The sequence below is a fragment of the Tetrao urogallus genome (genome assembly GCF_951394365.1).
Source record: "Tetrao urogallus genome assembly, chromosome: 2".
In the NCBI taxonomy this organism is placed as follows: domain Eukaryota; kingdom Metazoa; phylum Chordata; class Aves; order Galliformes; family Phasianidae; genus Tetrao; species Tetrao urogallus.
In genome coordinates, this window is record NC_136814.1 from 102978651 (window position 1) to 102993433 (window position 14783).

The following is a 14783-nucleotide window of genomic DNA, read 5'->3' on the forward strand; positions in this document are numbered from 1 at the left end:
CAGGGAAGAGGTGGTCCAGGAGCGCCTAGGCAACACCAATGTTCACAAATCCATGGGACCCGATGGGATTCATCCACGGGTGCTGAGGGAGCTGGCAGAGGTGGTTGCTGAACCCCTTTCTGTCATCTTTGAGAAGTCTTGGAGGACGGGGGAGGTGCCTGAAGACTGGAAGATAGCCAACGTCACCCCGGTCTTCAAAAAAGGCAAGAAGGAAGACCCAGGCAATTATAGGCCAGTCAGCCTCACCTCTGTCCCTGGAAAGGTGATGGAACAGCTTGTGCTGGATGTCATCTCCAGACAACTGGAAGAAGAGGAGGTTATCAGGAATAGTCAGCACGGGTTCACAAGGGGGAGGTCGTGCTTGACCAACCTGGTAGCCTTCTATGATGTTGTCTCTGTCTGGGTGGACAGGGGGAGAGCAGTGGATGTAGTCTACCTTGATTTCAGCAAGGCATTTGATACTGTCCCTCACGACATCCTTATAACAAAGCTGAGGAAGTGTGGGATAGATGAGTGGACAGTGAGGTGGGTTGAGAACTGGCTGACTGGCAGAGCACAGAGGGTCGTTGTTGGTGGTGCAGAGTCCGGTTGGAGGCCTGTAACCAGCGGTGTTCCTCAGGGGTCTGTGCTGGGTCCGGTCTTGTTCAACATCTTCATCAATGACCTTGATGAGGGGATAATGGCCACCCTCAGCAAGTTTGCTGATGATACGAAGTTGGGAGGATTGGCTGACACGCCTGAAGGCTGTGTTGCCATTCAGCAAGACCTGGATAGGCTGGAGAGCTGGGCAGAAAAAAACTGGATGAGGTTTAACAAAAGCAAGTGTAGAGTCTTGCATCTGGGGAGGAATAATTCCATGCACCAGTACAGGTTGGGGGATGAGCTGCTGGAGGGGAGCTCTGCGGAAAGGGACCTGGGTGTCCTGGTGGACGACAGGTTGGCCATGAGCCAGCAGTGTGCCCTTGTGGCCAAAAAGGCCAATGGCTTACTGGGGTGCATTAAAAAGAGCGTGTCCAGCAGGTCAAAGGAGGTGATCCTCCCCCTCTACTCTGCCCTGGTGAGGCCTCATCTGGAGTACTGCGTCCAGTTCTGGGCTCCCCACTACAAAAAAGACAAGGATCTCTTGGAAAGAGTCCAGCGGAGGGCCACGAAGATGGTGAAGGGCCTGGAGCATCTCTCCTATGAGGAAAGGCTGAGTGAACTGGGTCTGTTCAGTCTGGAGACAAGAAGACTGAGAGGGGACCTGATCCAGGTCTATAAATATCTAAGGTGTGGGGGGCAGAATGGCGAGGCCAGACTGTTTTCAGTGGTGAGTGGAGACAGGACAAGGGGAAACGGCTGGAAACTGCAGCATAGGAAGTTCCGCACAAACATGCGCAAGAACTTCTTTACAGTGAGGTGACGGAGCACTGGAACAGGCTGCCCAGGGAGGTGGTGGAGTCTCCTTCTCTGGAGATGTTCAAGACCTGCCTGGATGCCGACCTGTGCGACCTGCTGTAGGGAACCTGCTTTGGCAGGGGGGTTGGACTCGATGATCTCTGGAGTTCCCTTCCAACCCCTACAATTCTGTGATTCTGTGATTCTGTAAGCCTCCTTAATTTCAAAACATTATGTAAATTATTATTTAAAGTAAAGCCTTGAGCTTTTCTATGCAGGCTATATTCAACTAAGGAGAATCCAGGCATGGATGTCACAGCTTCTTGTGTCTCAAGGTGAAGCTTTTGGTCCATGGGGCTGGGGGAGGAGAACCAGAGCATTCTGGAAGGACACTTCATTCTTGCTCCTACCCAGACTGTCGGGCTCAACTTTTTTCTGCCTTTCACAATGCTAAAGCAAAATAGGTGAGGAATTAGGAAGGAAGGCACGTAGAGGGTAGTTGTGCAAACACAATCACAGAGAATGAGATTCAGCTCACTTTTAAGTGTGGGAATGGGATTCATCTCCCAGATCAATATGCTGAAGTTGAGGTATGCTGAAGTTGAGGTATGTACATATAGCTGCCTACAGGAAGAACCCAAGCTCCCATGGGGCAAATGAGCTGGGCCTCACCTTTCTGACACAACTACTGGCATAAACAGCACGGTTGTCTAAGTCTGACCCTCTGCTTACTGACTCATTTAAAAATTATTAGTGAGAAATCGACCTTTTTAGGGCATGATTCATTCCACTCTAAGGTACCTAAAACAGACAAATGATTCTTGCTTTATCAGTCCAGCTGATGTACTTAGATAGGACGTGGTTATGGGCAGATGAATGCCAGGTAGGCATTACGTGCATGTCTGTTACAGCTAGCAAACTTATCAATGATCAGCCCACTGACAGCTCTTTCTAGAGCTGCATGCTTCCTACCCACACCTTGCCCAGTGCTGAATGCCCCTCTGCCTCACACCACTATCTGTATATGCCAGCCTCTTGTGCTTGCTGTACAAAGCAGCCACAAGTTTTTCCAAGGTGTTCTCAAAAATGAATATTTCTGAACTTAAGCAACGTTTATGTGGAATAGAATCTCAAGGAAAGTGATAGAAACTCCAGCACTTATGTTATTAAAATTAGAGTAGGAAGAAGAGTATGAAATGTTCTTTAGAAAACATTCCTGTCTTGGCAAAGAGGGGGAAGGAATGATCTAATAGGTCTTTCCATCTGTAAGTCGGCATTCAGCTTCCAAATAGTGCCAGTCTTCTTCTTTCACAAGCATTACATTTATTTATTCTTAAGGAAATATCTATTAATATTTTCCATTGCACACAATGAAGCAAACAGAAGGTATATACTGGTCCTAGATGGATAATTTGCAAAGTCCACTTAGAATGTGTACTGGGAAAGCAATTTATGGTTGTATACCGTAGGACAGTACCCAGGACAGTAGGACTCTGATATAACCCTGTATCAAAACTGGTTCATTAACACTGCAGACCAAGTCAAACTCTTGGCAACATCTGCTTTGAGAAGTGCACTAGGAAGCAAATTTAATAAAGTGTATCAAAATTGGCTGCTTCTGAGTCAAATGGATTCCAGTATTTTTTCAAGCAGTTAAGCAGTGGTTGAGAATATCAATCGAGGGGAATCACCAGGTCTCTCTCAGAATCTCATTCTGCTTCATGCGTATGAAGATAACGCTTCCGATGGAATGTAACGTGAACAGCTTCACTGCTGCCTTCACTGGTAGAAGTGTTCTGCTTTACGGATGATGAAAGCCCATTTTCAGAAGGATGTGAACAAAGCTGCCTCCCAGCTGTATTTGGAAACCCTTGTAACAAATCACCTTTGGCTTGGTCTTCCCTAGAAAAGTTCCTGCTAGTTCTTCCTAGGACTCCCCTGTTTCTCCCCACCAATACAGACAAATAGGTCAGTGAGTGTTGTCGAATACAAGCATAATAACTAAAGAGTGCTAACATCCTGCTGCTGTCCATCTGTGCTGTTTGGACACAGGTCTATGGTAGACCTGATGAATCTACCTTTCTGCCTCCGGGTCTTTTCTTTATAACTTCCAATCACTTTGGTCTGGAGGTTCTAGAAACTCATTAAACAGCGTTATAATTTCACATGCAGAATGAAGGAAAACAAATAGAGCCTTAATTTTCTGAATCCATTATTCATCTCCCTTGATTCATGTATCTGGAGGACTGAGAATGCCAGTTAATTTCTTTTCCTCAGTTGTATTTTCCAGAATCATCAGAAGACTAATCAGGAGCTTGTAGCTAATATTTGCGGTCTGCTTGGTTTTCTCCTGTTGTTTGAACTGTTTCCAACACGTCTAGCCAGTGACATTTCCTCACAATGCAGAATAAATACCAAAACTATAGAGAAAAGAGTTTTACTGGGAGATAGCAGTAAATGTATTGCATTGTAAATACAAAGATTCTCAGAGTGATCCCTCTGTCGCTTCCATGGCGAGGAAATGACAGAGCTGGAATAATTGGTGTACTGTTTATAGATAGGATTCCAGTTCTGTTTTGTTCAGTGTGAAAGACAGACTTACATTTCTTTTTATCCCTTTTTATTTTTGTTATGAGAGATTGGATGAAAGAGAAATGTTAATCCCCCTGAGCTGTCTGCATGTGATATTGTTAATATGAGAAGTTTTATCTGTGAGAGCACACCGCATGACCCTGGGTTTAGTCTCTGGGCCCCAAGCCGTTACATTTATTTATTATAAAAGAGGACCTCTGCTCTTCAACTGTTTGCAATCTAAACAGACGAGGCAGAATTATCATCCTCATTATATAGGGGGAACACTGTGGCACAGAGCAATTTGGAGTAGAACTTCAGTTCAGCAAGCTGGCTTCCAAATGGCAGGCAGTGAAGCACATCCATGCAACAATCTACATAGTGCTAATCAGCTGGATGGATGCTGCTGTTTCAGATTTATATGGCATGTGAAATGCCTGCTACTTTTTACACATACCATTGTACATTGCCCAGTAGACATATTAGCCAGTTTGGAGTATTATGCATTGCAAACATAACCAAAGTGATTTAGTGATGCACTCAGTCTGTTCCAGAGCTGTGAGTTGTAATTGCATTTCTTCAGCCTAAGATTAACACTGTGCAGTTCACCTCACTACCATTGCTCTTCTTCCTTCTCTTCCTCATTCTATGGGGAAAATATTACAGGCTCATAAAGCAGTTGAAGGGAAGGGAGGCCATATGGTGCAACTGCTTGGTGCACCAGCTATTCCCAAGGTTTGGTCAGGTTCCCCAAAGCTTTGTATGGTAACTCACCTTGTGCAGAGTTCCCTTGTGTTGGAACTTCCCTTGTGACTTGTGTCCATTGCCTCTCACCCTTCTGCTATGTACCTCCACCCCTATGAGGGAACTGCAGACAGCAGTGGAGGTCCTTCCCTAGCTTTGTCTTATGCAGAACAACCCCAGATCCTCATCCCCTCTACATCCTCCAGCCCTATCCATGCTGGGGACCCTTTTCTGAACTGGCTCTACCATGTCAGGGTGTTTTACTGGGGAGACAGAAGCTTGGGAAAGAGTGAGTTCAGTTCCAGACATTCATTTAACCCAACATTTTTTGGAAGTGGTAAATTACATTAATCTCTTCTCCCTCTTAGGTCCTGAGTTGTGGAATATTTGCCTCCATTTCTAAGCACAAACCATCAAATTCATTGCTCTAGAAACCAATGTGTCTAGCTTTTAGTGGTGTGAATCCTGATGAGCTGCAGCTCTTCCCTGCGCATAGCCAGGGTGACTTCACCTCGGCCTTTGAAGATCAAGACAAGACCATGACTGCCATGAAAGCACCGTGAGATCTTCTCCAAGGATGCTGGTGTTTGTTGTCTGTTTGTTGTTTCTTTTGTTTGTGACATCTATGAATTTGTATACTTGCAGGATTTATGCTTTCCATTTACGGGCAATTTAGTGCTTTGACCCTCAGTGCGCATATGGAATCTATCACCCATGATTTGTAGAGCCTTTGTAGATTTTAAAAACAGTGAAGAATGGGATTTTACAATATAGACACGATGAAGTAAACGATGGGTGAAAGTAAAACACTCTGAAATTCTGAAAACTGATTGTTTTCCTAGAAGTTGAAATGCAGTTTCTAACAGACAAGCTGCAGGGGTTTAAGATAAAGAAAATGAAATATTCTGCTGTTAAACTCTGAGATTTGGGGTTTCTGAAAAAAACCTCACAATGACTGTGACCACTTTGTGACCACTGAGGAAGGCTAGAAGTTGGAGTCACATGGTTCCATCATCATATCTGGGAAGGAGCTTTTCTAGGCTTTTCCAGGTTGACGTTTTTGTTGCCAGGATAGAAAGATGCATCGTGAGAATGCGAACTCTACAGAAGGTGAGCTCTGCAGAGCCTCGAAAGCTGAAACCAGTGGACTTTATACTTGAGGCACAGAGCTCCCAACAGAGGACGAGGTGGGCGTCATGCAGTAGCTTTGAAAGAGTGTTCTTTAAAACATTAATCTCCTACTTCTCCAACTTGGTTTTAGTCATTCTCTTGGTCATTCAAAGACTTTCCCTTTCGGCCCTGTTGTTTATTTTACCTCTCCTCCAATCCTCTGCCAATCCTAAACCATTTCCCCTTGTATTTCAGAGATATGAACATTTCTTGCTGAAGATATGGGACATTCCTTGCTTCAGCTTTCTCTTCAGAGGTCTTCATCTGCTGTGCAGTTGTTAATACAGTATCTTTGAGGACCTCAGTATCACTGGTGAGTACAATAAGGTGAGAAACAACAACACTGTCTGTTGTTCAATATCTGTGATAACGAATATTTTAAAACATATATTTAGAATCATAGAATGACAGACGTTGGAAGGAACCTTAAAGCCCATTGAGTTCCAGTGCTTTGCCATGGGCTGGCTGCCATCCGCCAGTGCAGGATGCCCAGGGCCCCATCCAACCTGGCCTTTGTTTACTCAAAGCAGACAGGACTGCAAACAGAACTATTTATTTTGAGTGCGTGGGAACTGCAAGGTTCACATACACAATAGTTTACTAGGAAATAGTGTTTTCCATTTACCTCAAGTACATCTAACAAAGCTGTGAGGGATCTGGAGCACAAGTCTTATGGGGAGCAGCTGAGGGAACTGGGATTGTTCAGTCTGGAGCAGAGGAGGCTCAGGAGAGACTTCACTGCTCTCTGAAACTCCTTAGAGGAGGTTGTGGTGAGGTGGGGATTGGCCCCTGCTCCTGGGTAACAGCAATAGGATGAGAGGTGATGGCCTCAAGTTGCGCCGGGGGAGGTTCAGTTTAGATATAAGGAAACATTTATTCTCAAATTGGTGAGATATTGGAGTGGGCTGCTCAGGGAGGTCGTGGATCACTGTCCCTAGAGGTGTTCAAGAACAACGGAGATGTGGCAGCACAGGCAGCCCCAGGCCCAGGATGATGGTTGGACTAGATGACCTTGGTGGTCCGTCCAACCTTGATGATTCTACCATTCTCCAATCTGCAGAAGCAGCTGCAGCCTCTTGCACAGGCAAACGTACTTGCGATCTCACATCATGGGAGCACCTACGGAATACACACACACACATTTTCTTCTTTAAAGCTGAGGGCGGTGCCTGAGGGCGGGGGTGCCGCTGCCCTCCCCGCGCTGAACAGCACAGCACAGCAGAGCACAGCACAGCATAGCAGAGCACAGCACAGCACAGCGGAGCATTGCACCGCACCGCACTGCACAGCAGCCCCGCGCCCCCGAGGATCTGCGGGTGGGGGCGGGCGGCCCCCCTCCCCTCCCCTCCCCGGCCTCCCCGCCCCTGCCCTGCATTGGCTGCGGGCGGCTGACGGGCAGCAGGGGAGGCCCCAGTCAGCCGGCCGCGGAGGGGCATGCCTGCACTGGGGGTCCGGCCGCGCCGAACCGAGCCGTGCTCAGGGCTGCCGAGCGGAGCTCAGCGCCGAGATGGGGGTGGAGATCGAGACCATCTCTCCGGGAGACGGTACGTGCCGCAACGGGGAACGGGCGGAGGGCAGACCTGCGGGGCGGGGGGCGGCGGTGCCCGGCTGTGGGGAGCTCCCGTCGGGCGGAGCTCCGGCACCGGGAGGCAGCCGTGCCCGGAGCGCCGGGTTGCGGGGGGGGGGAGGCGGCGAGGGGATTTTCTTCTGGCATCCGCCGACAGCTGCACGACGCCCAGCGCTGGCGGTAACTGGGGCTCGTGAGGCCGGCACCGCCCCCCCTCAAACTTTGCCCGGCGCTCTGCTGGCTCTCCCGGGGGCGGGCGGCCATTTGGGGCAGCATCCATCCCTTCTCCGGAGCCGGTACCCGGCTGGGAGCGGCATCGCCCTTGCAGAGCCGCGCTCAGGCTGCTCTGTCGTTTCCTAGCTCTGCTTTTTGTTATTTCTACGAGACCGCAGCCCCTAAGGTGCCACCATCCCCATCCGTCTCAAGCCCACATTCACCCTCGGCTCGACGCAATTCGCTGAAGTCCGTCCCGGTGTAACTTTCTCGGCCCGTTCTCTCTGCTTCCTCCATGTGTGCCTTTCAACTGCCCTCTCATTCCGCGCTCTTATCTCTGGATGGGTGCACAGGTGTGGGATCTGAACGCCGTGTGGGCACCGTGGGGCTCCGAGTGCAGTACTACGTGTGAGCTCTTACATCTTTGGAAGCCGGCTGCTATCCCAAATAAGGAGATATTGATCATTTCTCTCGGTTGTCTGTTGCACTGCAGCTGGAGGGGCTGCAGATGCATGCAGGCTGCTGCTCAGGGTGTTCGATGATGCTCAGGAGCACCATCTTCTCCACTGCGTGATACGGCTCTCTGCGTTGGCCTGTTCCCCTTCTGCTTGCTTAGTGGTTTGGGCACACGAGTCCTGAATGCACAGCTTGTGTTGTTAGCTGATGTACACAATATTTTGCATAACTTGCTCTCATGTTAAGACAGACTAAGGAGGCCAAAGGACCAAGTAAGAGGCGAACAAGCCTTAGTTTCTATCTGAATCCCTATTTTTCTAGCTTTATGACAATGCTGTTCATTAATCATTTGTCTCATTTATACTTCCTAAGTTCTTGAGTCCCCTTGCTGGCCTTCCCCTGGCCAGCACTGCTTTTGAGATTAAGGTTAGCTGAGCCAGTGTGCAGCCAGTACCTTTGTGAGCCCAGCAGTTCTTCCCCCAGCCTGCAGTACTTGGAGCAGGTAACATGAAAACAGTAATTCCATTTTTCATTAAGGAAATCAGGTAAACCTTCTTTTCCTTTTGGGATGAATGTTTTAGGGGGAGCTGCCAGGCTCACATAAGGATTCAGCATCTCCCTGCTCTACCATAGCTCAATACTACAACATTAACATTAGCGACTGAAGGAGCTGGGGCTGTTCAGTCTGGGGAAAAGGAGGCTGAGGGGAGACCTGATTGCTCTCTTCCAATATCTGAAAGGTGCTTACAGCAGAGCAGGGCTGGTCTCTTCTCACTGGTGACAGGATGAGGGGAAATGGCCTCAAGTTGTGCCAGGGTCAGTTTAGGTTGGATATCAGGAAGCACTTCTTTACAGAAAGGGCTGTTAAGCACTGCAATAGGCTGCCCAGGGAATACAGATGGATTTTTTTTATTTTTTTTTACAATGTCAAACTAAGGCTTTATTTGAAAAAATAATGACAAAGACATTCTGAGAATTTTCAAGTTGCAATCCACGAAGTTTTGGCAGTCTTTTTGCATGTTGGGAATGTAAATGCATACTATGCACACACAGATACAGGGAAAGTTAACTTAGTGTGAGTAAAACAAGATTTGGTCTAACAGCTTAGCCAAGCTGGAACGTTCTTGCCCGTACCCTACCAGTTCCTGCCCCTTGTATCAGTGGTTTGATAAGACACAAATCTCACTCCGGCATTTTCTTCTTGAAATACACACCTGTGTAATTACAGGGATCAAAGACAAAATGTACAATAACCTGTTATCGCTTTAACAGGACGGACGTTCCCAAAGAAGGGGCAGACATGTGTGGTGCACTACACAGGTAAGGCATGTTCTGGTTTTTGTGTCCGTGCCAGCTGAATTATGCCCAGGAGCGTTGGATCAGTTCAGTCGTGGCTGTTGGATTCTTTGCTTTGTGCTGCCATTCATAATCAATTTAATTGTGTTGTGATGGATTTCCTGAAGGTTTGACTTGTAGTTCAGGCTGCAATATCTAGATAGTGTGCTAGTGAATTTGTCAGGAGTGGTGTTTAGTGGGGACAAGTTGACAGATGAATCTGCAGACCCGATTCTTTAAATCATTCCACCAGCAAATGAAATCGAGCATGAAGCAGTGCAAATGCCAGGTTTGTATTTTTTCCAGTCTCTGGTCTTGATACAGACAATTAACGATTGTTTATATCTTAAAAGAACCTGTGTATTGGCAGTGGAACTCATTGCAGCCTGAAGAGATCAATTCAAGGGCTGGTTAACACCTGCTTTATGGGCACGTGTGAATCTTAAGCGGTGAGTTAGCTGATGGAGCTGCTTATGCTGCACCTTTGCACAGAGGAAAAATGTCCTTTAAATCAGTTTACAGTGTTGTCTTTTGTTTTTAGTTATGTAAATTGTCCAAAAAAGACTTCTGCAGCCTGAGCCCTGAGTTGTGGTGTTCACATCAAGAGCTGCCATTTCATGAGGTGTTTTCCTTGGAATGCAAAACATCGCTATTTTCACTAGATACAATTAATGAAGTTATGTATATTTATATATATAAATATACACGTTTATATTTCTGAGACGCTTTTTAACAGTTTCAATAATCTCTCTCCTCAGAGTGAGCACAGTTAACACACCAGCTGAGGATATGAGGAGTCAGGGTTTGCTCTTGTATACACTTATATATTCAGAGTAATTTTATGTAGGGTTTCTAATGTGAATTAGAATAGTGGGGAAGTTGAACACATAGATCTCCCATGCCAGTCTCAGCTCTTGCAGACATTTCCCTGCACTTTGGATCTGAGAATAGGTGTTTTGAAACTATTTTTGTGAAGGTGCTGAAAGATACGTTTCTGTTCCAGCCCCAAATTCAGAAGTTTTCCTGAAACAAAATTGTCACCTCCCACCTCCAGTTGGATTTAGACATGTGAATGTCAGAGGTGAAAGAGGCAAAGAATGCAGAGGTGGCAGTGCGTAGAGGTGGTGGCAATGGTCTCTGACAGCCACAGAGTGCAGTTCTGCTGGGTAACTTCAGAGGGAGTGCAAGCAATGAATGTGGGAAGAGAAGGTGCTGCTCATGGCGTTAGACAGATGTTTTAGTTGAGGCTTTCAGAAGCTGGCTTTTGATACAGAAGACTTTATGAAAACTCATTAAATCAATCCCCAGCCTAAACTGTGCTTCCTCCATGTATGTTGCTCTTGGTGCTGTGCTCTCTAACTCCCAGATTAGAACAATGTCAGATGAAACTCACAGTCTCTCTTTCAATGCTGTAATGCTGTTTAAGCTGTCTTTGGTAGCAGTATCTTTAAAGGAAACCCGTAAATCATGTATAAGGTGCTTCCTTCCAATGGACTGCAAAATATTAGGCCTCTTCTTGGATGTAACTAGAGATAGGATGAGAGACGATGGCCTGAAGTTGTGCCAGGGGAGGTTCATGTTGGATGTTAGGAAAAATTTGTTCTCATGAAGAGCGGTGATGCAGTGGCACAGCTGCACAGGAGGTGGTGGGGTCACCAAACCTGGAGGTGTTCCAGAACTGTGGGGATGTGGCACTGAGGGACGTGGGCACTGGGCATGGGGGGGTGGGTTGGGGTTGGACTTGGTGATCTTAGAGGTCTTTTCTAACCTTCATGATTCTCTGATTCCATGTGGGAAAATATGAAATATAAATGTCAAGTTTTAATTAAAATGACTTTATCTGAATGCGACGTGACTTTGTACAGTTGTCCAGGTATGTCTGGGATTCATCTTGAAATGATCTGTCTTATTTGTGTGATCTCATTAGGCGCCCTGTACTTCATGTTTATCCTCAGCACACTCGTAGCAGTTCTGTTTTTTTACCAGGCAGGTAGCAAAGTTCCAGAGCAAAGTTCTGGAGAGATATCCAGAACATACAGCAGCAAAGGGGCACAGGAACCATGGGCAAGAGGGTGACAGACTGGTTCAGGCACTTGTGAGAGAGCTGGAGGAGTTGTATTGCATTCCATAGGATTCGTTTTGTACTTCTTTTAGCCCTTGATTTTCCCACACAGTGGTGCATCATTTTGACAACTTGGTTGGTCACATATCTTCTTGCTTTGCCCCTCACCATTCCCATACCAGTGCATATATTACAGTGATGCAGCTCCTTGGCTTGCAGTTGGTTCCTTGCTTTCCTGAAAGGTTATTTTATTTTGAGCAGACTTAAGAAAGAACATTGTCTGTTTGCTAGTTATTCATGCTTTGAGAATTCCCAGCAAGGAGGAGGAGACCAAGAGGGGGCTTAAGTTATGAATTTCCAATGAGAAATGCTCCCTTCCTGGAAGCATTCCAGGCCAGGCTGGATGGGGCTGTGAGCAAATTGGTCTAGACGGAGGTGACCCTGCCTACAGCAGGGGCTTGGAAGGAGATGGTCTTAAAGGTCCCTTCCAACCCAAACCGTTCTGTGATTCTATGAGAGTCGAATAAGAAAGTGGGCTGTGGGATCTATTTTGCCTTACTTCCTCATCTTGCCTTCCCTCAAGTCCCATAGATGCCCGTTTCCCATGGGATGAGGAGTGTTGGCAGAGAGAGCGTGGGCAGGAGCAGACTACTGCTGCAAGAGTGAAAGGCCTGTGGGTTGATTCCAAAACACATCTGGGATAAAGGGTTTTAGGAGCAAGCTGTCTGTGTGAGTTTTCATGACAGTCCATCTGCAGCAGGTGAGAGGCTGAGCATCCCAGTGCTTTGCAGCAAATGTCCAGAGAGGACCACAGTCTGCTATCCTCCATATTTGGCAGAGCTTCAGAGTCCTGGCTGGTCACCTTCTGTATTGTTTGATTCGTGCACCTTCAAGGTAGAGATTCACCAAGGGAGTTTCTAGTCTGACAGCCTAAGGAGGAGGAAGTGAGAACTGGAATCTCCTCCAGATGAGGGAGAACTATGAGTTTTTACACTTCTGCCAGTGCTTCAGCTATCAGGCTGTTACATGCAGCAGCTTTGCCTCTTTCTCTCCTTTTCCAATTAGATGCATAACCCCAGAAGCAGGCATTGTGCTCTGACTCACAAATACATTCTGATGCCTCAATGAACAAGACTAAGTTCCAGTGGCAGCAGGAGGTAAGGTGCGACTTCATTAGGGAAGAGATTAGGGAACATCTCTTCTAATATTTAAGCAAATATTTTTTTTTTCTTCCTCCCCTAGGAGTAACTCCTGGCTGTGTTCAATTAGAGCAGGATTTTTGGATTACCCTTCAGGAGTACCTAATTGCCCTTCCATAAGGCGCCTTACAGCCTAACTTGGTACTGTAAATCACCAGCTAATTTTTCAGCTTGGCACAGCCTTAGTTAAGAACACAAATAGATTATTAGATAGGAAGACTGAGAGAGCATATGGAACCTGGTCCTGATCTTTTTCCGTGACCAGAATATGATCAGATCCCCATATCTTTGTTAAGAAATATAATTAACAGAACCACTTTTTCTGATCATCCAGCATCAATGTTGTCTGAAAAGCAACCTGACACAGCAAAGTAATGAGATTAGTGGATATGGCAGTGAGTTGGCACCGAAATGCACTTCCAGCAGCGATGGTTTATGTCATGCTTTTGTCATAGATTTCCTTGAGCAAGCTTCTGAAAGCTTTTGGCAGTCTGCTCACTCCTTCTGTTTTCTGTCTGCAAAGTGATGGCCGTACTTTGTCTGCCTTGTGCAGATAGATTGCCAGCAATTTGGGGTATGGGCTGCCTCCATCCCCGTGCCTAATGTAATGGCCTCCTAATCTTGATTGGGTCTTCGGGTTATGTTGCAGCAGTGATAGCACTGCCAGTAAACAAATTACAGTATCATTAGTCCTGGAGTGTATCAACAGAGCCGAGCCATTTGCTGTAGTTTTCTTTCCTGTTATTTTTAAATTCGTTGACTCTGGGAGTAGGAATCAGCAGTGCTGAATTTTCAAAGATTGGTGAAGATGATGCAGCCTGTGGCTTTTGCTGAGAAACAGCCCTGAAAGTGACAGAATCTTTGCTGAGCTGCTGAGTGCTCTGACTATGTGGTCAAACCTTCATCCTGGGAAGGTGATTTCTGGCCCTCCTGTTCTTGGTGGTGTCCCCTCAAATAAGATTTGTGTGCGTAGCTCCTCACCTGCAACTTTTCTATCATTATTCATAGAATCATAGAATGGCCTGGGTTGCAAAGGACCACAGTGCTCATCCAGTTCCAACCCCCTGCTGTGTGCAGGGTCACCAACCAGCAGACCAGGCTGCCCAGAGCCACATCCAGCCTGGCCTTGAATGCCTGCAGGGATGGGGCATCCACAGCCTCCTTGGGCAACCTGTTCCAGTGCTTCACCACCCTCTGGGGGAAAAACTTCCTTCTAATATCTAACCTAAACCTCCCTTGTCTCAGTTTGAAAACATTCCCCCTTGTCCTGTCACTATCCACCCTCATAAACAGCTGTTCTCCTTCCTGAGCTGCCATTCTCTGGTAGTCTGTAGTAAAGGTGAATTCATGACCTTGTCATTGTCCTCCTAGCCCACATGTACCTCTGTGGTAATACAATTACCCTCTTAAAGAAGAAACTGGATGTTCAGCATCTGTAGTGTGCTGCAACAGATTTCGTGGAGTAAGACCATCAAGGCATATTAAATCCTTAATTATTAAACCAAACTTCTATGAAAGAAGGTTTTCCTTGGACTTCTTAGGTCCAGGCAATGACCACAAAATTACATAAATACTAAGAAATTGATTTATGTTATTCTCTATTCGAGTGTTAGAATACTACTTCGTTTATTTCAGATATGCTGTACAGATGGATTCTGTCTTAGGAAGCAGAACAAAAGATGACTTGTTCTTTTCCTAACCATCTGGGGACAGACTCGGATCATCTTCTTTTTTCCATGTGTTACCAAATTGCTTTGTGTTATTTATTTTTGTTTCTTCAGCTTTGCCAGTGCTGCGATGCTGTGTTATGCTTGCATCCGTGTAGTAGAAAGCCTTTTCTTTTTAATACCTTTTTTAATAACAAAAGCAGACTACATAGATTTATAGAACATGCCTGATTTACTGTGGTGTGAAATGCATCTTCATTTAACTCGATACAAACATAATGCAATTCCTTTGCAATAACACTTGCCAAAAAGAAAAAAGATCTGCCTATATTTCCTGGATCGAAATCAACCCAGTGTAAAGCGCATGCAGTAATAGCCAGACATTTGCCAAAATGCTCTCAAAGAGACTGATGTAAATCCAG

The 14783-nt window shown here is 46.3% G+C and overlaps 1 protein-coding gene across 1 annotated transcript in view; it reads left to right on the forward strand.

Moving 5' to 3' along the window:
• Nucleotides 1-7369: 7369 nt before the first annotated feature.
• Nucleotides 7370-14783, forward strand: part of FKBP1B (FKBP prolyl isomerase 1B) — a gene marked incomplete at both ends in the record, with an annotated part of 44328 nt that continues 36914 nt past the window's right edge. The window contains 2 exons of the mRNA XM_079532847.1: nucleotides 7370-7406; nucleotides 9371-9418. Of these exons, the coding sequence (XP_079388973.1) occupies nucleotides 7370-7406; nucleotides 9371-9418 (85 nt within the window). The remainder of the gene's footprint in view (nucleotides 7407-9370; nucleotides 9419-14783) is intronic.